We start from the raw sequence: 25,128 nt of genomic DNA, 5'->3' as shown, positions 1-25,128 counted from the left end.
CCTCACAAAGTGATAACCCCCCCTAAGTCTACTACCCTTCTGACATTGTGTATAGTTGTTACTATTCCATTGACTATATTCCCTATGCTGTACTTTACATCCTGTGACTATGTATAAAATATATATATACATATATATGTACTATATATATATATATATATATACATATGTATACATACATATGTATATATATATATATATATATATATTTTAGTTCACATTCAATATTATTTTACATCAGCTTCAGGTGTACAGCGCAGTGGTCAGGCATCTAAAAAATATGGAACACTTCACAAATTTGCGTGTCATCCTTGCACAGGGCCACGCTAATCATCTCTGTATCGTTCCAATTTTAGTATATGTGCTGCCAAAGCGAGCACTCCTTTTCCCGTTTTTAAAGTTACTCTATTTGTCTTTTATCTTAGCGTTGTAAGACTTCTTTATATATTCCGGGCACTAGTCTCTTGTCAGATATATAATTTGCAAACATTTTCTCCCATTCTGTGAGTTGTCTTTTCATTTTCCTTAAAGATTTTATTGGGGAAGGGGAACAGGACTTTATTGGGGAACAGTGTGTACTTCCAGGACTTTTTTTCCAAGTCAAGTTGTTGTCCTTTCAATCTTAGTTGTGGAGGGTGCTGTTCAGCTTCAAGTTGTTGTCCTTTCAGTCTTAGTTGTTGGGGGTGCAGCTCAGCTCCAGGTCCAGTTGCCATTGCTAGTTGCAGGGGGTGCAGCCCATCATCCCTTGCAGAAGTCGAACTGGCAACCTTGTGGTTGAGAGGATGCACTCCAACCAACTGAGCCATCCAGGAGCTCAAGTGGCAGCTCAGCTCAAGGTGCCGTGTTCAATCTTAGTTGCAGGGGGGTGGAGCCCACCGTCCCTTGCGGGAGTCGAGGAATCGAACTGGCAACCTTGTGGTTGAGAGCCCACTGGCCCATGTGGGAATCGAACCAGCAGCCTTCGGAGTTAGGAGCATGGAGCTCCAACCGCCTGAGCCACCGGGCCAGCCCCCCGATAGTGTTTTTTGACGCACATTAAAAACATTTTTTTAAATGAAATCTAGTTTATCTAGCTTTTCTTTTGTTACTTGTGCTTTTGGTGTGATAGCTAAGAAGCCGTTGCCCAATTTAAGGTCATGAAGATTTATGCCTTTGTTTTCTTCTAATAGATTTGTAATTTTGACTCTTACACTTAAGTCATTGATCTACTTTGAATAATTTTTGTATATGATGTAAGGTAGAGGTCTAACTTCATTGTTTTGCATATAGATGTCCAGTTGTCCCGGCACCATTTGTTGAAAAGAATATTCTTTCTCCATTGAATATTTTAAGTGCCAGTTTCACCCTCCAGATACCACCACTGTTAGTGTTTTGTATCCTTCCTAACCATTTTATATGTGTATACATATGTATAGGATGTAAGAAGTGGGATCAAACTATAAATAATTGTTTTTCATCTTACTTTTTTCACTTGACATTATAGCAGGGCATCTTTCCACATGTGGCTTAATCGCATACTTTTTTTATTATGCTAAGTAAAGACTTCTCCACCCCATGATTATAAAAATATCCTCCTATAGTGTCATCTAGTACTTTTATAGACTGGTATTCTTATTTTGAACTTAAATTGTTGTACAAGAACAATGACTGCAGCATTGGTGGAATTCTTAATGTCATCTTGTCCACAACAGAGCTGACGGACACTTACTAAGTGGTTGTTCCTCTCCCCTCTCACATAGTCAAGCGAGGGGCTGGCAAACATTTTGCCTGTTGACTTGACATATTCAGACAGAGCTTAAATTGGCTAGAGGAAGACGTGTGTGTGTGTGTTCCTCCCCTATTCTTGCCTTTTGTACAGACCCATTCTCCTCAGGTATAAATCAGTAATTCCCCATAGAGTGTTTAAAAGATTCACTTGAAATGACTGGCTTATATAACATCAGACCACTCTCCTGACAGACCATTCTGAAAAAGATAGGATTAAAGAATGAAGTGGCACTTGCAATTCCCATAAAGACTTCCGGGGCCAGCCCAGTGGCTAAGGTGGTAGGAGTGCAGTGCTCCTAACGCCGAGGTTGCCGGTTTGATTCCCACCTGGGCCAGTGAGCTGTGCCCTCTACAGCTAAGATTGTGAACAATGGCTCTCCCTGGAGCTGGGCTGCTATGAGCAGCCAGAGGTTGGCGTGTGCTGCCAGCATGAGTGGCCGGCATCCAGTGAGTGTCTGGCGGCCAGCGAGAGCTGCCGTGAGCTGCCGTGAGCCGCTGTGAGGGGCCTGGCTACTGACTGCCTCAGCAGGGGAAGCGCAAGGCTCATAATACCAGCATGGGCCAGGGAGCTGTGTCCTACACAACTAGACTGAGAAACAATGGCTTGAACAGGGAGTGTTGAGGAGGAGGCAGAAGAAGGGGGAAAAATAAAAAAATAAAGACTTCTAGCATTGGAGCAAAACCAGGTGAATCCCTGTGGCACTGACTCAGTTCTAGAGTTGCACAGTTTTCATGTTGACACTCCCTGGCCACTTTTCAGCCGCTGCAGCTCCACAGGCCCTACTCACTCCTTTCCTTCCAGGCCTGGGGAGCCCCATCTTTTTTCTGCCTCATCCCTCCTTTAGTTTCCCCCTTGGCTTCTTTAAGGAGTGGCTTCCCCTTGCCTTCCAGTTTTCTTGTGCCCTCTCTAAGACGTGTTAAGATTCCCAAGCCCTGAAGGATGGCAGCCCAAATGTCTATACAGGGGCCTCCCTAGGACTCCAGAGTTTGAGAATCAGGGATCTGGAGGGCATGGGACTTAGCATCCCCACGAGATCGATGGGAATAAGTGTGTGTGTGTGTGTGTGTGTGTGTGTGTGTGTGTGTGTGTGTGTTTGAGTTGGGGTGCAGAGGGTATATTCCAGCTTCAGCACAGACCCTTTCAGACTATGCAGGGCTAGTCTCCTCTTGGCGCCGGTAGGGACAGCAGTGCTGGCAGGGCCACCTGCCTGTGCCACACTGAGCCATTCCCCTGCGCGGCAAATCTTTGCCTTGGCGAGTGCGGGCCGGGATGCTAAGGAACTGCCAAGATTTGCAAGAGTTGCCATGGGAGTGCGAGGCCGGGCCGGCTCCTCCCACCACGTGTGCTCGCCTAGCCCGGCCTTCCCTCCCTGACAATGGGCGACGCCACAGGGGTTCTCCCTTTTGGCTACTTGAGCCCCTCCTCCACATCCCCCGCCTCCTCCCATCCTCCTAGAAGCTAAACGGGGGCGTGTATGCGCACCCTGGAGGAGTTGCCTTCGCGGTGGCGGCGGCCAGAGGCACTCCACCGAGGCCCCAAACTCCGAGCAAGTTCCAGGGCTCCGCGCGCGCCGCGCTCTCCGGCCTGCGGCGCCCCTGGCCCCACTAGTGGGCTTCAGCGGACCGGCAGGCTGGCCGCGGCGGTGCCGTGCCTGGCCGGCGGCAGGACCTCTCCGGTGGTGCGTGGACGCGCAGGGGCGGACGCGGGGCGGAGTTCGGGGGCCGGCGGCCGGGGTGGCGGTCCGGGGCCGGAATCCCGCGTGGGGATGGCGGCGGACGGCTCCGGGCCCTACCTGGGCTCGCCCACGCCGGCGACGCGGCACGTGCTTCCGGCCTCCGCGCCACTGATCCCCGCTCTGGGCGGCGGGACCCCGGGCCTGCCCCTGAAGCAGGACGGCTGCGCGTTCGTGCAGACCGCCCAGGAGATCCCTCTGCAGGTGGACATGGCCGTGGCCCTGCAGCGCCTGAGGGTTGCGGAGAAGTACGGCAAGAGCTACGTCTGCCTCCTGCAAGCGGTCTTCGTCGCAGGTAGGTGCCCTCCTGCGCGCGCCACCCGCGGCCCCGGCTTTTGCCTAGCTGGCTCACGCGCTCCTCTCACCCTCTCCCTCCCCAGCCCGCCCGCCCGGCCGGCCGGCCGGCGTGCACACTTTGTGTTCCCTCACCCCCCGCGCACGCACACGCGACCCCGCTGCGGTGGCGCTCCCAGCTCCTGTTGTTCGGCCGCCTGCCGCCGCCGCACTACAGGGTGCGCGTCTCTCCGCTCGGGCTGGCGGGCGCACCGTGAGAAAGTGCGGGCGATGGGGTGAGGATGTCTCCGCCGTGGCTGGTTCAGGTCTCTTCTCTCCTCACCCGCTTCTGTGTGTTACCGGAGAGGTGGGCATAGACGGTATCTTCCAGCTTTGCCTCCCGCAGACCAGAAGCCAGCCTCCCGAGGGTGCACTTCCCTTGTAATATTCCCCAGATGCTGGAAAAGCGAGGGCCGGGGGTTGAAACCTACGTGCGGCGGAACCTAGTCCAAAAAGGCACTGGGATTCGGAGACGGGCGGCACCGCAGTTGGAGGAGTTGTAGAGAAGCTGTACCGCCGCTGACTCGGGCTTTCCAGCTTGGTCCATGAGGTTCCTGCCTCGTGGGGCCCTCACTACAAAGGCAGATGTTTTTGTTTGTCCGAGAGGACAGACAAGCAAAAAACGCCAAAAAGTCACAAAACCTTTACTGCCGCTGTCGCTTTGGGTTAGGAGTGTGCGTGGTATAACGTGGGCTTGGTCGCTTGCCCGCCGGCATGCACACACGTTTCCCCAGCCGGAGGTGCCGAGCTTTGGGGTTGATGTTCCAGGCTTTGCGGCACCGAGGCATCAGTTCCTTTGGGACCCTGCAGACTCAGATGCGGGAGCAACCCGAGAACACGGTGCAACTCGGGGACCTTACGTTTAGCCAGGGCTTTTCAGACAAGTCTGAGAGGTATTGCAGTTGATGGACATGTCTTCCTCTGCTCCCATTGTCCTTTTGGTTTAGCAGGTGCTAAGCCTTGCAGTGAGAGTTTTGGCATCCAAAAAATAGACTTGGTGGCATTTTCCCCGCGAATGAGGTAGCCACAAGTCAAGTTCCAGATATCCCTCCTTATTCAGGACCGTCCATCAGTCCAAAGGATTGGCAGACTCTCGGTTCCTGGGCATTATGACCCATCACAGCACCTAAATGACTACCGGTTGCTGTACTGTGTTTTTACACAGGCTTGCAGTATGCTTCTGCCTTTCAGCATTTTAAGCAGTGCCTTCTACCTCCGTGAGGACCAACAGAGCGTCCAGGAAGTGGTTTGTACCTATACTGTTAGAACATGCCCCATAGCACAATAATTTTACTGGTGAAAAGGATTTCCAGTATTTTTTAAATATTCGTATATTTAAAAATAGGTTTACAAAGCTTTTCAATGTGGTACAGAACTTTCTGAAAGATCATTTCAAGAATGACCATGTGTAGACTGCTCACTGTCAGAAACACGCTACAGTGTGATAAGCGAATTATACATGCTCAGAAGAGGGAACGATTCACTCTACTTAGGGAGTTAAGGGGAGACTTCAGGGAAAGGGTGCAGCATGAATTGAATCTTTAGGGAGGCATACAAGTTTCCAGGTGGACCAGGGATGGGGATGGAGTGTGGTGGGGATCGTTATGGAGACGGGTATTCTATGCAAAGGAAATAAGATGCGTCAAAACAAGCAGAAAGGCCACAGCGTAGTACATTTGGGGAATTGTTTTCTTTTTAATGATCGAAGTGGAAATTATGGCAAGTACAAGAGAGCGATAAATTTGGAGAAATAGGCAGGAGCTGGATGTGGAGAGCCTTGTAAGGCATATTAAAGGGCTTTACTTTATTTATTGGGCACTGGGGAGCCATTGGAGTGTTGTAAGTGGGGGAATAGCGCAAGGCTGCTGCATGGTTGTACAGGTTGTACACTGCAAAACCCTTAGGGCTACATTCACACAGACTGGCCCTGTGAATGATGATGCCCTTGCTAGGATTGTACAGTGCACAGTGTGCATGGTGGTCAACAGTGGCGATGCATGGTGGGGCTTCTTGCTTTTATAACTACCACTCTGGTGGTTGTGGGGAGGACACTGTGTGGAGCATGCAGCAGAGAAAGGAATAGGACCCGAAGTAGAGTGGCCAGTGAGAAAGCAGTTGTAGAAAGCAGGGCAAGAGTGGATGAAGGCATGGGCTAAGTCAGTCTGGGAATGGGGTGAGGGGGAGAAGCTTGAATTGAGGGGGTACAATTGATTTGACTTGGTGACTAGGTGTGAGGTTTTGAAGGACAGGGAAGGAGACTAGGTTAATTCCAGGTTTCTGATTAGGGCGACGGGGGAGAGATATCATTAAGGCAGGAAATCGAAGAGGAAGAGCAAATTTGGAGTTCGATTTTGGGTACATGCTTTTTGTGGAACATTCAGAGAGAGCGGACTAATACTCTCACCTGTGACATCCATTAAAACAACTCCTGGCACCGAAGTTCTTTCCTTAAATCTACTTACATGGATTATCTTGATAACTCAGAAAGTCTAGCATAGAAGTAGCCCACATTTATTATAAAATTACTTTTTGAACTTGCCCTTAAATAATGGGTTCCCCCCCCCACACACACACACACACACTCTCCTTACCTGATGATGGGGGGAAAAGGAAAAAAGAAAGAAATGTTTTGCATTCCTTGCACGACAAAAGAATGCAATCTATACTGATCTAAGGTAACCTCAGATAACTCAGATAAGTAGTTGTGAAAACCTATTCACTGCAAATTTTATTTTGTCAGAGTTTAGCTCAAGATGCGTAAATCTTGGGAAACGTTAATTCTTTAATATACATTGTAGTATGGTATAAAATTTATTCCAATTATGATGGGTCATTTATCGGGTAACACTATACTCGGAGTTGTTCCACATAACTGATTTTATTGGTAACTGAAGTTCAGCACTTTTAGTGCTTGATTCCCCCCCCCCCCCCCAATTCTCTAGCCATTTTGGCTCTAAAGCTTTTCAAAAAGATTATTTGCCTTCCTGACTCCTGAACCTGGAAATAATTGCGTCCTTTCATAATGACTCAAGATTATCCTTATAATCTTGAGCATTAGTTATTTTAATATGCTGTATATAGTGTTGCCTCAAGGGCTCCTAAACGGTGGGGGGCTGTTTGTCCCTACACTGTATTGAACACAGACCGTTCTGCCTCTTAATTTGTAATACCTGTTTTTTTCCTAATTTTTCCATATATTCCCCCTGTGGGGACAGAGTCCCACAGAGCAGTTTCCAGGTTCTGGACCTCATGTGGAAAGGTGCTGGCTTGGGTAGTAGATGGCCATCAGCTGTGACTAGTTGGCCATCGGCTGTAACCGGTTAGCCATTAGCCACTAATATAACTACTGTGGCTACGCTAGGGGTTTGTTGGTTGACTGCGGATTGCAGCTAGCAAGTGGGGTTGATTGGTTGGTAGAGATGCGGGGCGCGGGAGCCGAGTCTCCCTGCATTACACTCCCTGTTAGCTGTCATTTTTTGCTACTGTTATTTTAACGGTTTCTACCAACCAGCAGTTACTGACTAATCCTCTATGCTCCCTCCTCCGTTGCTCCTTCTGATGTGTTTTTATGAGCTAGGAAATGAGACAACCAAACTTGTTACAATTGTCTGCAAAATATGAGTAAATAGACTATGAGTTGGGCTGTGGTAGTGTACTACTCATGTATATGAACTTTAGCCTATGGACTCGGACATCTATTCCAATTGCATAAAATATTTTTATTTTCTTTATTTCTAGGTTTTAGTGGTGTTCTGAAGGGTTGATGTTAAGTAACTTATCAGTAAAACCTGCTTTCTCTTTTAAATTGAGGTATTACAATATGTGAAATTAAAATATTTTACTTTCTTATAAAACAAACAAAATGTTCAAAATCTATCAGAAAATCAAGATGCATTTTATTCTTTGCATTTCTCGGGCATGCCTGTAAGCGCTTGGCACTCGGAGGCACTTCCGTCTTAGAAGTTACCCCTAAGGGTTGAAAGCAAATGTCCCTGTACACCATATTCTCCACCCTCTGAAGGTGCAATAAAAATCCTGCACCTCACCTGCCCCAGGGCAGAAGCAGATATCAGCCCCGTCAGAGGAGATACCTCTTATATGATTGCTGCCAAGGTGAGTATCCCTTTCTATTGCAGTCAAGGTCTTGTTCCGGAGGCAGTCGGCTCCTGGCAAGAGACCAGTGTCACCCACAGAATGTCCTCCTATGTATTTTTCACCCAAACCCTGCCCTCATTTATGTGTCTGACAGATGTAAGTATCTGACTTCTTATTAAGGTTCAGTGCTGGGAAGGTGACACTGAGCTAAGACCTAAAGGAGGTAAGGAAGTCATTAGGGATATCAGAGGGGGAGAGTGTACCAGGCAGAGGGGACAGTTGATATAAAGGCCCTGAGATGAAAGAGTGCTGACAAGTTCAAGGAACAGGAAGGGGACCACTGTGGCCAGAGCAGTGAGTGCATTTAAGTGTGTGCAAGTGCGTGTGCACGCATGCGTGCATGTCTGTGATGAAGCCAGAGAGGTAATGGTTCTGGATCATACAGGGCTTGGTAAGGACTTTGGCTTTTACCCTGAGCCAGATGGGGAGCTATAGAAAGGTTTTGAAGAGAAGAGTGACTTGCATTTATCTCTCTGGATGCTTTGTGGAGAATAGGCTAAATGTGGGACAAAGGTGGAAGCAGGGAGAACAATTAACAGGCCATTAGGATTAATGATGGTGGCTTGAACCTGAAAGGTAATGATGGAGGTGGTGAGCAGCGGTTAGATACAGGATATATTTTGCAGGTAGAGCCCAAAGGATTTGCTAATGTTTTGGCCGTGTGGTATGAGAGAAAGAGAGGAGCCAAGGACGACTAGGACTTGACTTGAGCAAGTGGATGGCAGGAATTGTCATGAAGGGAGATGGAGGTGCCTGCAGGGGGAGTAAGTTTGGGGGCGGATTCAATGAGGATTCCACGTTTGCTGTGGGACCTGTTAACTCGAAAGTGCCTATTGGCTTTCCTTGTGGCGATGTCCGTAGGCAATTGGACATTGGAATGTGGCATTCAAGGAAGGGATCTGGGCTGCGGATATAAATTTGGGAGTCCTTGGCCTTATAGGTGGCATTTAAAGCCTGGATGAGTGAATATAGGTAGAGATCAATCAGAAGAGAAAATTGTTTGTGTCCCACCGATGAAGACTCATCAAGACCTATGACTTTGTCCCAAAGCAACATTTGTTTGTGGAGAAAGAAAAGCACAAAGTAGACAAAATCATTTCTGTGATTTGTTGTTCAAATGTCTGTGCAGTTACATTTGCTCATAGGTCACTTTGACTCATGTCCCTTTACTCACAGTCGGGAACCAACATAATCTAAGCCTGGGGGTGAAGAAACGGTCTATGTTTAAAGCTTTCCAAAGAGAGAAACTACAACTTCAGTGTTAAGTATAAGACATCTGTAGTTTACTCATTTATGGCTTAAATTCATGCCGCAGATGAATCTCTTTCCATTTTACTCTTCGGTAGAAATACTAAGCAGCCACTGTTGCTTTCCAATTGAGAAGACCTTTATTCACTTACCTCCTATCATTTTCAATACATGGTATAGTTTTCTTTTAAAAAAATTATATTTAAACGGAAAACCAAAGGCTGAGTGCAAATTGGAAAGAAGGACCATTTTACACTCACAGTACAGTTTGGGGCTTATGAAATAGTTGAATTAGCAAATGTAGTGACATTTAATATATTGAAATTTTGTCTCAGGTAGACTATCTTCTCACTTTCTTTCAAATATTTATTAATGATATTGTCACCTCTGCCGTGAAGAAATTACGTTGGCTGTTAACGCTGCAGATGTGGACAAAGCAGGCTTTTTAGCAGCAATTATAATTTACATATGTGTAGTCTGTCTCTGGAAAATGTATGGAGATTATGTCTGCTCTGTTTTCAGATACTTTTTTGCATTAATCTGAAAAGGGAAAGAGCCACTCCTAGCAAGGAGGAGTAGAAAAGAGTTTTATTAACAGGAAGGCAAATGGGAGAAACAGGATCCCATTCTGGTTGTTGTTGTTGTTTTAAAACAGCTTTATTGAAATATAATTCACATGTCACACAATTAACCCGTTTAAAGTATACATTTGAGTGGTTTTTAGTATAATCACAGAGTTGTGCCATCATTACCACCAGTTTAAAACAGTCCCCTCACCCCATAAATAATCCCCAGTACCCATTAGCCTTACGCATTAGCTGTCACTCCCTGTTTCCTCCCAGCAGCTTTTCCCACTAGCCCCTGGCAGCCAATAACATACTTTCTATCTCTATAGATGTGCCTAGTCTGGATATTTCAGATAAATAGAATCATATAATATGTGGTCTCTTGTGACTGGCTTCTTTCGCTTAGCATAATGTTTTCAAGTTTCATCCATGTTATAGCCTGTGTCAGAACTTCATTCTTTGATGTGGCTGAATATTACTGCATTGTTTGGTCACAGACCATGTTTTAATTCTCCATTCTTCAGTTGATGGACATTTGAGTTGTTGCCACCGTTTAGCTACTATGAGTAATGTTGCTAGGAACATTCTTGTACAAGTTTTTGTGTGGACGTATGTTTTCATTTCTCTTGAGTACATAGGAGTGGAAGTGCTAGGTTATAGAGAAACTATATCTTTAAACTTCTGGGGAATTCCCAGACTATTTTCCAAAGCAGCTGTAACGTTTTAAATTCCCACCACCTTTCTATGAGGGTTCCAATTTCTCCACAGCCTTCCCAGGGTTTGTTAATCTCTGTCTTTTTGATTCCAGCCATCCTAATGGGTGTGAAGTGGTTTCTCATTATGGTTTTGATTTGCTTGGCCCAGACGACTGGTGACTGGCTAGCATCTTTTCATTTGCTTATTGGCTATTTGTATATCTTTTTTTGTGTAGACATTTTGATAAATATCTATGCAGATTCTTCACTCATTTTTAAATAGGATAATTCTTTTTACTGTTTAATGGTAAGGGTTCTTTATATAGTCTGGCTTCAAGATCCTTGTCAGATAATTGACTTGCAAATATTTTCTCCCATTTTGTGGGTTGTTTTTTTTTAAATTTCTTTTCTTTTTATTTTGTTTGAGCATTTGTTTTCAATTCCTTTTTTAATTAAGGTGTAATTGACATACAACATTATTAGTTTCAGGTGTACAGCGTAATGATTTGATATTTCTATATGGCAAAATGATAATAAGTCTTGTTAACATCTATCACCATAAATAGTTAAATTTTTTTGTGTGTGATGAGAATTTTTAAGATCTAATCTACTTTCTTGGCAACTTTTAAATACGCAATACAGTATTGCTAACTCTAGTGACCATGCTGTTACCTCCCCATGACATTTGTTTTATAACCGGGAGCTTGTACTGTTTGACCCCCTTCACCCATTTTGCTCAACATCTCCCTCTAACCAATAATCTGTTCTCTTTTGTTCTCTTTATCTATGAACTTGCTTTTTGTTTATTCTGTTCTTTAGATTCCACATGTAAGTGAGATCATATGGTGTTGGTCTTTCTCTGTCGGACTTATTTCACTTAGCACAAAAACTTCAAGGTCCATCCATGATGTCATAAATGGCTACATTTCAATCTTTTTTATCGCTGAATAATTATCTTGTGTGTGTGTGTGTGTGTGTGTGTGTACGTGTGTACGTGTACATATGTATCTCACAACTGCTTTACCGTTCATCCATTGATGCATACTTAGGTTGTTTCCATATCTTGGCCACTGTAATTAATGCTCCAATGACTATGGGCATGCCTCTCTCTTTTCCGGTTAGTGATTTTGTTTTCTTTGGATAAATACCCAGAAAGGAATTGCTGAATCATATAGTAGTTCTATTTAAAAATTTTTGAGGAACCTACTACTCTTTGCCATAATGGCTGCACCAATTTACAGTCCCACCAACAGTTCGTGAGGGTTCCCTTTTCTCCACATCCTCGTCAATGCTTGTTATTTCTTGTCTTTTTGATAATAGCCATTCTAACAGGTTTTGAGGTATATTTCATTGTGGTTTTTCAAAATTATTAATTTCAGGTGTACAAAATAACATAAATATTAGACATTTACACCCCTTACAAAGTGATAACTCCAAGTCCACTACCCCTCTGATATCGTACATACCTATTACAATACCACTGACTGTATTCCCTGTGCTGTACTTTACATCCAGTGACTATATATATAGTATATGTTTTAATTATAGTTGATGTTCAAGACTATTTTATTGTAGTTTCAGGTGTACAGTGCAGTGGCCAGGTATCCATACAAGTTATGAAGTGATCCCTCTCCCCCATCAAGTCTAGAACCCATCCTACACCATCCAGTTTTGCAACATTTTTTTACTACCGTATTTTTCCATGTGTAATGCGCTCCCGTGTATAATGCGTACCCACATTTTTTGGCCCAAACTTCCTGGGGGAAAAAAATCTTTCGTTTTAATTTTTTAATTCAAATTTTAATTTTTTTACATTTAGGTACTTGTTTTTAGTATTATAAAGGAATTTTAGCATTTATTTTTTAACATTATGGTACAAGAAATTTTATGTAACAAATAATTACAAAACACAAGAATAGATACAAGGTACAAGAAATTTCATGTACCGGTAACAAATTTACTATATTTACGCATCGTAGAAGGCCAAGAACTCTGCAAGTTGGTTGTGAGTTCAACAGAACCGATTATCGTATTCCAGTGTATTCTTTTGCATACAGATATTGTTATCAATCTCTAGCGTTACACTTTTAGCTCATAAGCATAAATAAATGAATTAAAAACATTTATATAGATACAGAATTAGAACTACCCATGTATAATGCGCATCCTTATTTTTCTCTTACAAATTTGGGCAAAAGAGTGCATATTATACATGGCAAAATACAGTATATTCCCCATACTGCACTTCACATCCCCATGACTATTTTGTGACTACCAATTTGTACTTCCTAATCCCTTCACCTTTCTCACCCATCCCCCACTCCCCTTCCCTTGCGACAACCATCAGTTTGTTCTGTGTCTCTGAGTCTGTTTCTGTTTTGTTTGTTCGTTTATTCTGTTCTCTAGATTCACATATAAATGAGATCATATGGTATTGGTCTTTCTCAGTCTGACTTATTTTACTTAGCGTAATGTTTTCTAGGTCCATCCTATTTCATTGTAGTTTTGATTTGCATTTCTCTGATGATTAGTGATGTCAAGCATCTTTTCATTTACCCATTGGTCGATTTTTTTCCCCTTGTCTCCTGTGCTTTTGGAGTTATATATAAGAAAATATTGCCTAATTCAAGGTCACAAAGAGTCAAACCTATGATTTTGTCTGAGTTTTATAGTTTTGGCGCTTGCATTAAAGTCTTTCATCCATTTTGAGCTGATTTTTGTATATGATATGAGTTAGGATCCATCTTCTTTTTCTTGCATGTGTGTATATATCCACGTGTTCTCAGAACCATTTTGTGGAAAATAATATTCTTTCCCCACTGAAATATCTTGGTACCCTGGTTTAAAATCAGTTGACCAGAGATGTAAGGGTTTATTTCTGGACTCTCAATTCCATTCCCCTGATGTACCTATAAGTCTTCTGTTATACCTATATCACATTTTCTTGATTACTGTTGCTGTGTACTAAATTTTGAGATCAGGAAGTGTGAATTTTACAACTTTGTTCTTCTTTTCCAAGATTGCGTTGGCTATTCTGGGACCCTTGCATTTCCGTATTAATTTTAGGATTAGCTTGTCATTTGGGGCATAAAACATTACCTGGGATTTTGCTAGGGATTGCATTGAATCTGTAGCTCAATTTAGGAACTGTCTGAACCTCATTTTTATAGTTGTACAAGCTGAGGTTTCCCTATATATGGGATATTCACATTACAGGTATTTGGGGATTATTTACATGGGGGATAATGCATTGTGACCGATCAGTGCTCATATTGGATGGTTATTCATCTATAGTTTTTCATGAGTTTAGAAGGATTACAATATGTTCATTTCTATTATGAGAATTATTCTAGAGACCCTTCTAACAGCTTAAAAGGCAAAAACGTAAATATTCACAAGCATTTTCACAAAGAAACCAAATGACAAATGAAGACAAAAACAAAATATAATCACTATCTATCTCAGTTGTCTTAGTGTTTGTGATTCAGCTTTTGTCATGCAAGTCTGTGTGGGACTAGGGTGGGATAACAGGGAAAATGAGAGGCCTGTGTTTTGATACCACGTTGACCAGGAATCTGCAAAGATCTTTCAGGTTGAACGAGACCATTTGGCAATCAAGTGTGTAATCCCCCTCCCTATGGCACGAGATGTCTTTTAAGACCATAGATTGCAGCGCTAGACAGATAAGCTTGGGCCAATGCTGCTGTGGATATGCTGATGCTTTAAGCAGGGAAAACATTTACTTATCCCTATTTTTACATAAAGTAAATCACCACTTTTGCAGGTCGCTTTATGGAATGATTCAGACCCTCTCAAAATTTACTTCCACGTGGTGGGTAATGAATTCATTAGGCTTTGATTGTTAGGCAGGTTCCTAAAACAATGGCAGCTCCCACTGCTGTGTAAGGAAATCCTGCTGTCTCCATTGGGCTGGTTTTTAATCTGAAGGAGGGAGGAAGGAAAAGCTTTCCATAGCCATACTCTTAATTAAACACCTCCCAGAAAAGAAAGGAGGCCCAGCAATCTGGGAAATCAGCCTCTTGGGTGGAGGTCACTTCCCTGTCATTTCCCACCTGCTGTACCTCGTTTTTCTCGTGTACTTTTTGGCCCTCTCCCTTCTTGGTTTCTCCTGCTCTTTATTTCTTCCTTGACTAGTGCCTTACAGACTTGTTTATTTTCTTTGTGGGTATGTGTTTTGTTTTGTTTTTCTTAGGGTAAGGAAGTATCTTTTCCCATTTTCTTATGTTTTTAAGTTAAACTATTTACATATGAACTTTGTAAAACATCTAGACAACACACATGTCCATAAACTAATAAGTGAGTCACCCCTGTGCCTAGCTCAGCCCTACTTTCCGCAGGAAAACACTGCTACCAGATGGGGTTTGTGCCATAGGAACATTGATTGCCTCCTGTGTGCTACCGTGTTTCCCCAAAATAAGCCCTAGAATGATTTTTCAGGATGACATCCCCTGAACATAAGCCCTAATGCGTCTTTTGGAGCAAAAATTAATATAAGACCCAGTCTTATTTTCGGGGAAGCATGGTAGACACTGTTGGGATATTTCAGTGAGTAAAACAGACAAAAATCCCTGCCTTCAGGGAGATTATTTCTAACTTGTGAGAACGATGAGAAAGAATCCACATATACCAAGGTATTTTACCAAACTGGGATCATATCCCATATTTTGATCTATGGCTTGCATTTGAAGGTGTTTATTTACAGATTATTTCATTGTGAAATTTTTGATACACACAAGAGTACAGGAAACAAAAAATACACTATAAAATGATTTTGTTGCATGATTTCAAAATTTTCCTTTCATTCTTCCTATAAGTGGCCTGAGGTAACCTCTGAAAATGATTCACTTGACCCAGAGATTCCCACAAAATCATGTAAATCGAGAGGTTCAAATCTTTGTGTTCATTTTAAGAACACTCGCAAAACTGCCCAGGCCATCAAGGGTATGCTTACCCGAACAGCCACCACGTGTCTGAAGGACGTCACAGGAGCAATGTGTGCCATTCCGTCGGTACAGTGGTGGAGTTGGGAGGTGTGCCAGGCCAAACAGTGGGGCTGGACGCAGGGTCAGTGGCCCAAAAAGCGTGCAGAATTTTGGTGCAAATGCTTAAAAATGCAGAGAGGAATGCTGAACTTAAGGGTTTCAATGTAAATTCTCTGGTCACTGAGCACAGGCAGGTGAACAAAGCTCCCAAGATGCAGCGCAAGAGCTTACCAAGCTCAAGGGCTAATGAACCCATAGGTGAGCTCCCCCTGCCACACTGAGGGATCCTTACTGCCAAAGAGCAGATTGTTCCAAACCAGAGAGGAGGTTGCACATAAGAAAAGGTATCGCAGAAGAAACTGAAGAAACAAAAACTTATGGCCTGGGAGTAAATTCGGCATCAAATAAATGCTAATAAAAGTAAAAGGAGGAAATTTTGTTTCCTTTTGTACAGCACAAAGAGGCTACTGCATCTTTTCGGCACAAAGGAAGTATTTGCCCAGTTTTGTCCAAGCGGGCGTATAATTTAAATAAACCCATGGAGAAGATGGTGTATTTGAGAGGGGTGCATTCTTTACGCAGTTGTTCACACTGCCTAAGTCTGAATAAGTAGATAAAATTTTGCTTAATCTTTCCTTTCTATATTTCCTTAATATGGACTGGTCTGGTATCATACTGAGACCACGTCCAGCTACTCATGAAATGAGTTAACATTAAAGGAAGATTCTAATACATATGGTATTTAAGACATGGATCAGTGTTTGTCTGATAGTATTTATGGATGTAAAGAGCCTACGGCTTTAAAATATAAAATCAGTGTCACCATTATTACTTTAATCTATTGCTATTCATATGATCTCTTAATTAGTAAGAAGTGGAAGCTTGAACTTTAAAAAAAAATCTAGTTATCATTCTCCCCCACTAAAAAAACAAAAAACCAGTCCCATGAAAACAACCATTTGTTCACTGGAAATCAAGCTTTAAAATCAAGTTACATGTATACTTTCTATGTGTATGTATGTGTGTATACATATTATATACATATTTCATATATATTATATGTCATATATATTAATAAGTCCCTAATGACTTTTCATAAAGCTAGGCAAAATAGAAAGCTTATAGATGCTACTAGAATATTAATTTTGAATAACTTTCTGGAGAACTTTGTGCTAGAATTGTCTGGTAGTGTTTGAGCTGCCCTTTCAAATACACTTTGGCTGGGTTAGCATCAGCTATTGCTGTCAGCCAGGAGCGTTCTTCACATTTAGGGACACTGTGGCTTCTCAGTGGCATTCTTGTGTCACTGATAGTTAAGTTGAAGCATTAGCTGTTTAATATACAGTCTGATGACAAGAAAAACTGTAGGAAGTTATTTTCACTATTTCCTCTGTTTAAACTGAAATGGTGCAATTAGATATTTTTCAACTATTTGATGACATTTAAGTAATATGTGTAGGGGGTGGCTGGTTAGCTCAGTTGGTTAGAGCGTAATGCTGGTGGCACCAAGGTTTGCCGGTTCCATCCCCGCATGGACCACTGTGAGCTGCACCCGCCTTAAAAAGAAAAAAAAAAGTAATATGTGTATTTGAGGGACATCTTTGAGTTCACACTTACAAGCCAGATCATGTGATGTTTCACAGAGCAAAAAGCAGCAGCCCTATTTTTATTTGCCATTTTGCACTTGTCAGTTTGCAAAAAAGTGTCAGTTTTGCTTCCTCAGTTGATAAACTCCAAGTACCATTAACAGACGTGAGTTCTGCATGCCTTATAAACTAAAGTAAACCATTTTAATCAGATTGACCTTTGCAGATGCTGTGAATTTCAAAATTAAGTTTTCTGAACCAGAGAAGAGATGAATAGCCATGGAATAGGAGATCTGACATTTGGTCATGTGTCTTCATGGATACTGTGAGTTCTGACATTAGTGGGTCATCTTGTCTACTTTTATAGCTTGTGCTTTAAATAGCTGCTCTCGAAAGGCCTGATGTTATAATAAAAACTTAAAAAGAGGCTAATGTTAATATTTGCCTGTTGCTAAAGTAGTACGTTTAGAATTAGCTAGTGGTGGCCGTGGCTATAGTGGTTAGGGACTGTCATTTTGTCTTTAAGCTCATGTTCAAGCATATCCCTGCTCTTTTGCCCTGTGGCTACTGAATGAGGATGATTAAAGTGATGCCCCTTTGCTTTACATGCCTCCTCCCCAAATTTCTATTGTTAAGGAATAATCTGGAACATTTGCAATTGTGTGATGAAGAGTTGTTGTTGTTGTTTTTTAATTGGGAATAGTGTGTTTTTCCAGGACCCATCAGCTCCAAGTCAAGTTGTTGTTCTCACTCTAGCTGTAGAGGGTGCAACTCACTGGCCCATGTGGGAATCGAACCGGTGACATTGGTGTTATGAGCACTGCGCTTTAATCAATTGAGCCAACCAGTCTGACCGAGTTGTTTTTCAACTGTGCTTTCAGAAGGACCCAAGGAAGCTAATTCTCAAAGACATTTCTTTTCATAACATAATGTAGTGTTTTGAAACTGATGCCACTATATCTTTAAAAGCCCATTTACCGTAGTTCTGGCATTTAGCAAAAATTTTGTCAATTTTTATGGACTTGAAATTGTAAAAGATACATGTTCAAGTTACAAAAAGGAGCTATAGTACTGGAGAAGAGTAAGAAAAGACTCCACACTGCAGTTTTTACCTTTTCCTATCAGTGCAAGCTTCTTTATAATTGCATGTTGACTAGCACGTGATTTTAAAGATGGAAGAGTGAACTTTCAAAACCAGCCATTTTAGTTACAGTACTTAATATGTCCATGTTTGTGCACTATATGCGTGCACATAAAAACATAATCATCAGCGTTTGCAAAAGTTACAGAAATGAATCGTTCCCCTTCTTTTGCAGCCCACACAAATATGTCTGCTCCATGAAAAGATGGGGGAGCTTGCTTCCCTATCACTCCCCTCCTTGGAAGCAGGTCAGAGTCCATCAATCGACCTTAGTGTAACGTTGAGTCATGACCTGGAACTCAAATGCCGAAAATGAGTCCCAGGAGGTATTCAGCATAGGTGAGGCTGTAAAACTGTTTTGTTCTTTTTTTCCCCTTTCATTTTTTAATACATCGAACTGTTTTATCAGTTCGGTGCTAGATGTCATTTCTCTGTGTGCTGATGATGACATCCTGGGCTCAACACTCTTGTGACACTTAGCCCTCTGGACTGTACCTCCCTAAGTGAAAAGCCTCATGAGATCCAGGCCAGTGTCCCCAGCACCACACAGGGCCTGGCATAAGATGAAAGTCTAACAGAGGATTGGAGAAAGAAGAAATACATGAATGATTAGGGTGGCTGGTAAATGACAAAGAAACTTAAAGTTGTGTTGAACCATAGATTCCTGTTTTATACTCCTGTTCTTTCCTTCCATCCTCATTCCTTCCTTCCATTTCCAATCTTTCCCTAGAATTCCACTTTCCACTACTAGGGGTAAAATCCTCCCATGGTTCCTTCCTTTAAAGCACAATTTAAAGGGTGAGCATCTGAGGACAGTGAGATCCATGGATGCACTTCCCTGAGTTGGAACCTATTTATTGTTACATGCTGTGTAAGCGAGTGAATGCACAGTGGGTACTCAGGCAACACTTCAAACGCTTGATTTGCCATTATACATGTCTTTAACACAACCTCAGAGTTCCTGTGATCTTTGTTGCCACATCTGATTTTTCTTTTTCCATTTTAGATTGTGTAAAGTCACTGTATTTATTCTTCAGCTCTATCAGGGTAAAACTCTACCTGATATGTTTTCTTTTATCACCAAATAAATTTTTAAGGTGGTCTTTCAAAATGGATACTTTATGAAAAAAAGAAATCTGTGGCAAGAGCCAAGGCCCAAACCAAAACCTATCTATAATGATGTTGTTGTACATATAAGTCCTTGCTAATGTCGAATTTTAAAATTGATGCTTAACTGGTGGGTGTAAATGATTATATTGTCCTTGAAATGTGCATTTCAAACATTACAGATGCAGTGGAGGATCTCTTCAAATATTTATTGACCATTCCTGTTTCTTCTGTGAAATGCTGTTTGTAATTTTTCCCCCCATTTTTCTATCTGTTGGTTTGTCTTTTTTTAGATTAACTTAACAATCTTTTACATATCCTTGACAATATTTGTTTGTCACTTATATGTATTGCAAATATGTGCACCCAATTTGTGGCTCATCTCACTTTTTATGTGTTTTGATGAGAGAAAAATGTAATGTAGCCTAAATTATCAGTCTTTTCCTTTATACTTTGTGCTCCTTGTATCCTGTTTCAAAAATTCTATCCCACCCACCGTTTTTGCAGATATTCTCCTATATTTTCTCTGATCTGATTCCCAGTGCTGTAGGCTTTGAACCTTCACCAAGGCATGACCATTAAAACCAAGTTGTAAGTCACCTGGGAATTGGCAGATGCCCTGGGGGCAACTGCTGTTCCCAGTTGACTTCCTTTTCAGGACGTTTGCGCTAGTAATGGTTTTGGCCTCTGAGGATTTCCTTGTCTTTCCTGTCTGCTCAACCATGCATTTGGAAGGCTTTAATTTGATTTTTCCCACCACGTTTTTGAAAAAGTATTTATTTATTTTTTTCAGTTACAGTTGACATTCAGTATTATTTTATATTAATTTCAGGTGTACAGCATAGTGGTTAGGCATTTATATAACTTGTACAGTGATCTGCCCCGCTCCCCACATTACTACCACCTGACACTACGTATAGTTGTTGCAACCTTACTGACTAGAGATTAAGAAATACAAACTAGTACCCACCATGTTTTTGTGTTTTGTAGCAGGAAGGTTTTTCAGCATTTTTTTAAAAAAAGATTTTATTGGGGAAGGGGAACAGGACTTTATTGGGGAACAGTGTGTACTTCCAGGCCTTTTTTCCAAGTCAAGTTGTTGTCCTTTCAATCTTAGTTGTGGAGCGTGCTGTTCAGCTTCAAGTTGTTGTCCTTTCAGTCTTAGTTGTGGAGGGTGCAGCTCAGCTCCAGGTCCAGTTGCCATTTCTTGTTGCAGGGGGCGCTGCCCACCATCCCTTGCGGGAGTTGAGGAATCGAACTGGCAACCTTGTGGTTGAGAGCCCATGCTCCAACCAACTGAGCCATCCATGAGGCAGCTCAGCTTCAAGGTGCCGTGTTCAATCTTAGTTGCAGGGGGTGGAGCCCACCATCCCTTGCGGGACTCGAGGAGTTGAACCAGCAACCTTGTGTTTGAGAGCCCACTGGCCCATGTGGGAATCGAACCAGCAGCCTTTGGAGTTAGGAGCATGGAGCTCTAACCGCCTGAGCCACCGGGCCGGCCCGGTTTTTCAGAATTTTTAATCCCTCATATGACCAACAAGGGAAGCTTCTCCATGTTTTTCAAACATGAAAGTTCAATGTGTGCATCCCAATATATCATCTAAGAGTTTTCCTTCTATGCAAGGCCTGAGATGTGATAAGGAACCATGACCTATCCCCCTATTTGCAGGTGAACCAAAAGATGGGAGTGGTGTTCTGGCCCTGAAGTGGCTGTGACTGGGGGAGGTGAGAATTCACATCTTTGCAGAACCCTAATGCTGACCCAGCCGTTGTCTGCCTGAATGCTCACTCGTCCACCAAACCTTTTAAATGATGATGTTATTTTTTATTTTCTCTATAACCTTGGCCACCATTTATTGAGCATTTACCATATACTAGGCACTATTCCAAGTCTTTGCACGGATTAAGAACTGTGACATTATGGTGACTCCATGAAATAGGTGCTGTCATTTCCCCCATTTTACCAGTAAAGGAAATGGAGACACAGAGAGTTTCAACAGCTTGTTCAGTGTCACAACTTGCAAGTGGCAGAACTGGAATTGGAATCCAGACAGTCTGTCTCTGGAGCATGTACTCAAAAGTACTATGCTATATTACTTCTATAAGAGATACTTATTGATGTGAAAAAATCAGATTTTTATGTGTATGCACCACCCAAGATAACACCCAAATATAACTTATTGGTTCTGTGATGTCATTGTGGTTTATCTTTATGCACAACATTCATCTTTTTTTTCTTTTAACAGATACCTGTTTCTAAGAGTTGAGCCCACTTCTGTTTGTTTTTCATGATTAGGTTCCTTTGGAAAGAGAAGTGGAAAAGTGCATCCTTTGCTCAAATGAACTTTTTCGTTACAAACACCAGTTCTTTCCTTGATCCTTTTTTGGTAACAACTTTATTGAGATATAATTCATATACCATACAAAGTGTAAAATTCAGTGTTTTTATTAGCACAGTCACAGAGTTGTGTAACTCTCATTGCAGTCAATTTTAGGCCATTTCATCATTTCTAAAAGAAACCCTGTACCCTTCGGCTATCATCTCCCCAAACCCCTCATTCCCCTAGCCCTAAGCAACCATTTTCTATCTAAGCAATCTACTTTCTATCGCTCTCTATATGTCCAGTCTGGATATTTCATATAAAAAGAATTATATAATTTGTAACCTCTTACATTTAGCAATATCTTTCCAAGATCCATTCATGGTGTAGCATGTATCGGTCCTTCATATTTTTTATTGCCAAGTAATATTCCATTGTATGGATGCACCCTATTTTGTTTATCCATTCTTTAGTTGCTGGACATCTGCATTGTTTCCACCTTTGGGTTATTATTAATAATACTGTTAACATTCCCGTACGTGTTTTTGTGTAGACATATGTTTTCATTTCTTTGGGGCATATACCTAGAATTACTGGGTTATATGATAACTCTGTTTAAGTTTTTGGCGAATCACACAGCTGTTTTGCACAGGGGCTGAACCATTTGACATTCCCATGAACAAAACAGTGTTTGAGGCTTCTAATTGGTCCACATACTTGCTAACTCTTGTTATTGTCCATCTTTTGGGTTGTAGCCATCTCCATGGGTGCCAAGTGTGGATCTCATTGTGGTCTTGATGTGCATTTCATAACGACTAAATGACATTCAATATCTTTGCATGTGCTTCTTCTCCATTTTTATATCTTCGTTGGAGATGTGACTCTTCACACCTTTTGCCCATTTTTAACTGTGTCATTTGTCTTTTTATTATTGATTATTAAGTGTTCTTGATGTATTCTAGACACATATTCCTTAGCAGATAGTTTACAAATCTAGTCTCCCTTTCTGTGGATTATCTTTTGACTTGCTTGTTAGTGTCCTTTGAAACACAAAAGTTTAAATTTTGACAAAGTCAAATTTATCTATTTTGTTCTATTGTTGCTTGTACTTTTCATGTCATGTATATGAAGGTTTTGCGTAATGCAAAATCACAAAGATTTATTCCTCTATTTTATTTTAAGAGTGCCATTGTTTTGGCTCTTATATTTCAGTGTGTGATTCACTTTGAGTTAATTTTTGTATATGGTGTAAGGTGGGGTCTAACTTCGTTCTTTTGAATGTGGATATCCTGTTGTCCCGTCATCATTTGTTGCAAAGACTATTTTTTCTTCATTGAATCGTCTGTCCTCAAAAATCAATTGACTCTAGATATATGGGCTAATTTTTCGACTCTCAATTCTATTCCATTGATTTTTATTTCTGTCGTTACGCCAGTACTAACTGTCTTGCTTATTTTTGTAGCTTTGCGTAGTAAGTTTTGAGGAAGTGTGAGTCCTACAACTTTGTTCATTTTTTCAACATCGTTTTGGTTAATCTGCTTTCCATGCATTTCCACATAAATTTTAGTATCAATTTTTCAATTTCTGCAAACAAAAGCCAGCTAGGATTTTCATAGGGGTTGCTTTGAATCTGTATATCAATTAAGAGAGTATTGCCACAATAATAATATTAAGCCCCATCCGTGAATGTGGGATGGCTTTCCATTTATTTAGATCATCTTTCATTTATTTCAATAATAATTTGTAGTTTGCAGAATATAAGTGTTGCACTTGTACTTTGCACAATAGAAATATGATTGATTTTTGTGTGTTGATGTAATATATTATACCCTTTAACAGGTGTTATTGTGTGTGTGTCTCTGAATGTGAATTCCTTAGTATTTTGTATAAACAAGATCATGTTATTTGCAAATACGGATAGTTTTCTTTCTTCCTTTAGGGAAGTAGCTGTGTGTTGGGGGTCCTCAGGTTTGATGACTTGCTAGGTGAACTCACAGGACTCAGCATATACCGTGTTTCCCCGAAAATAAGACCGGGTCTTATATTAATTTTTTGCTCCAAAAGACGCATTGGGGCTTATGTTCAGGGGATGTCATCCTGAAAAATCATGCTAGGGCTTATTTTCCAGTTGGGTCTTATTTTCGGGGAAACACGGTGGTTGCACTCATAACTACCTGGTATTTGTTACAACAATCAGATGCAAAGCAAAATCTTAGAAAAGCACTCAAGCCGTTTTATTTGGAGTTGATAACACACGAAAGAGGGACTTTCCCTTTTCCTTCCCACACCCTTTGTTGTGTAGGTGCTTAAAAACAGCCGAAGCCATAGGGAACCTTCAGTGAATTGCCTGAGGCTACACCAAAAGTTGGTAGCTAATTGATTGTAGCATCCACCAGTTTCTACATCCCAGGCTTTCTTTTGCAGGAGTTGCTTGCTTGGAAAATACCTTTGTGCTAAGTCAGTGATCCTGGATCAAAGGCATTCCAGAAGCCTGCTCTCCTCCACTGAGGCCTGCAAAGTTCTCTACTTTTAGCTTCAAGTCTTGCTTTCCAGCTTCAGCTACACTAGCCCATCCTCTAAACTCAAACCGTATCAGGCTATATGCAGTTCCCCGTTCTTTCACCTTCTCCTGTGTTGGTAACGTTTTTCTTTCACCTGGGAAGTCCTCTATTCCCCTGTCCGTGTATTTGAATCCTAATAAATTTTCAAGGCCCAGCTCAGATGTCACATCATCTATAAAACTTTCCTTTTTCTCACTCTCTTAATTTAGATGTAATCATTTTTCTCCCCTCCCTATACCCTATATTGTGTATTTCTGTTAGAGCACATACGGAACTCTATATTATAGCCAGTTGTTTATAAGTCATAGCTTCTGCTACATTTTTAAGCTTTTTAAGGTGAGAAATTATTCATATTCTAATGGACCACAGCACCTAGCAGAGAGGAGCAAATAGAAACTCAGTGGATGTTTGGTGAATTGAATTACAATGGATTGAGAAGAGGCTCTGGTAGGTTGTTAACAGAAGGATTTAGCAAGAATCTTGCTTTTCTTTTGTTAGTGCAGAATTATGCGAATCTTTCATGCTGTACCTTTATTGCAGAACAAAGTGCTACATAGTTTGTTCTACTGTAGTCTACTGGGAATTCATTTTGTGATGGTTTCACAATTACCCTTTTATCCCACCTTTTAAAGCATAACACTTGTCAAAACAGCACTTTAATTTGTTGCATGTGCTAAATCTTTACTGTTTACAGATGGTATGGTGTATCTGATGTTCATTTTGAAAGGGGAAAATTACACTCATAGAATACCGTCTGCCTCACAACAGGATTTAAGACAAAACAACAACAACAACAACAACAAAAACGAAGAACAACAAAAAAACCTAATTTTATCTAAGTCCTGCCACATCAGCAATAGGGAACTTTCAAAAAGATAATTGCTAAAAGTAAGCACCATTGTTATGAATTTC

General features: G+C 41.6%; 1 protein-coding gene and 1 non-coding gene across 8 annotated transcripts in view; one reads left to right on the top strand and one right to left on the bottom strand.

Moving 5' to 3' along the window:
- Positions 1–274: 274 nt before the first annotated feature.
- Positions 275–380, bottom strand: LOC141569833 (U6 spliceosomal RNA). The gene has a single exon (XR_012493612.1). It is a non-coding gene; the product is annotated as a U6 spliceosomal RNA (small nuclear RNA).
- Positions 381–3,541: 3,161 nt separating this feature from the next.
- The window catches only part of MCF2 (MCF.2 cell line derived transforming sequence), a 106,054-nt gene continuing 84,467 nt past the window's right edge, over positions 3,542–25,128 (top strand). For 3 of the 7 annotated variants that reach the window (XR_012493309.1, XM_074323606.1, XM_074323608.1), the window contains exon 1: positions 3,547–3,795. Coding sequence is in view for 5 of the 7 variants with exons in the window: in XM_074323606.1 (XP_074179707.1) it covers positions 3,711–3,795 (85 nt within the window). In the remaining 2 variants the exon portion in view is untranslated. Of the gene's footprint in view, positions 3,796–25,128 lie in introns of all 7 variants that reach the window. The other 4 variants (XR_012493308.1, XM_074323605.1, XM_074323604.1 and 1 more) reach the window with 3 other exon arrangements.

Source organism: Rhinolophus sinicus, chromosome X, assembly GCF_036562045.2.
Source record: "Rhinolophus sinicus isolate RSC01 chromosome X, ASM3656204v1, whole genome shotgun sequence".
Taxonomy (NCBI): Eukaryota; Metazoa; Chordata; class Mammalia; order Chiroptera; family Rhinolophidae; genus Rhinolophus; species Rhinolophus sinicus.
Note: the sequence above shows the minus strand (reverse complement) of the source record. Positions and strands in the feature narration are given on the sequence as shown.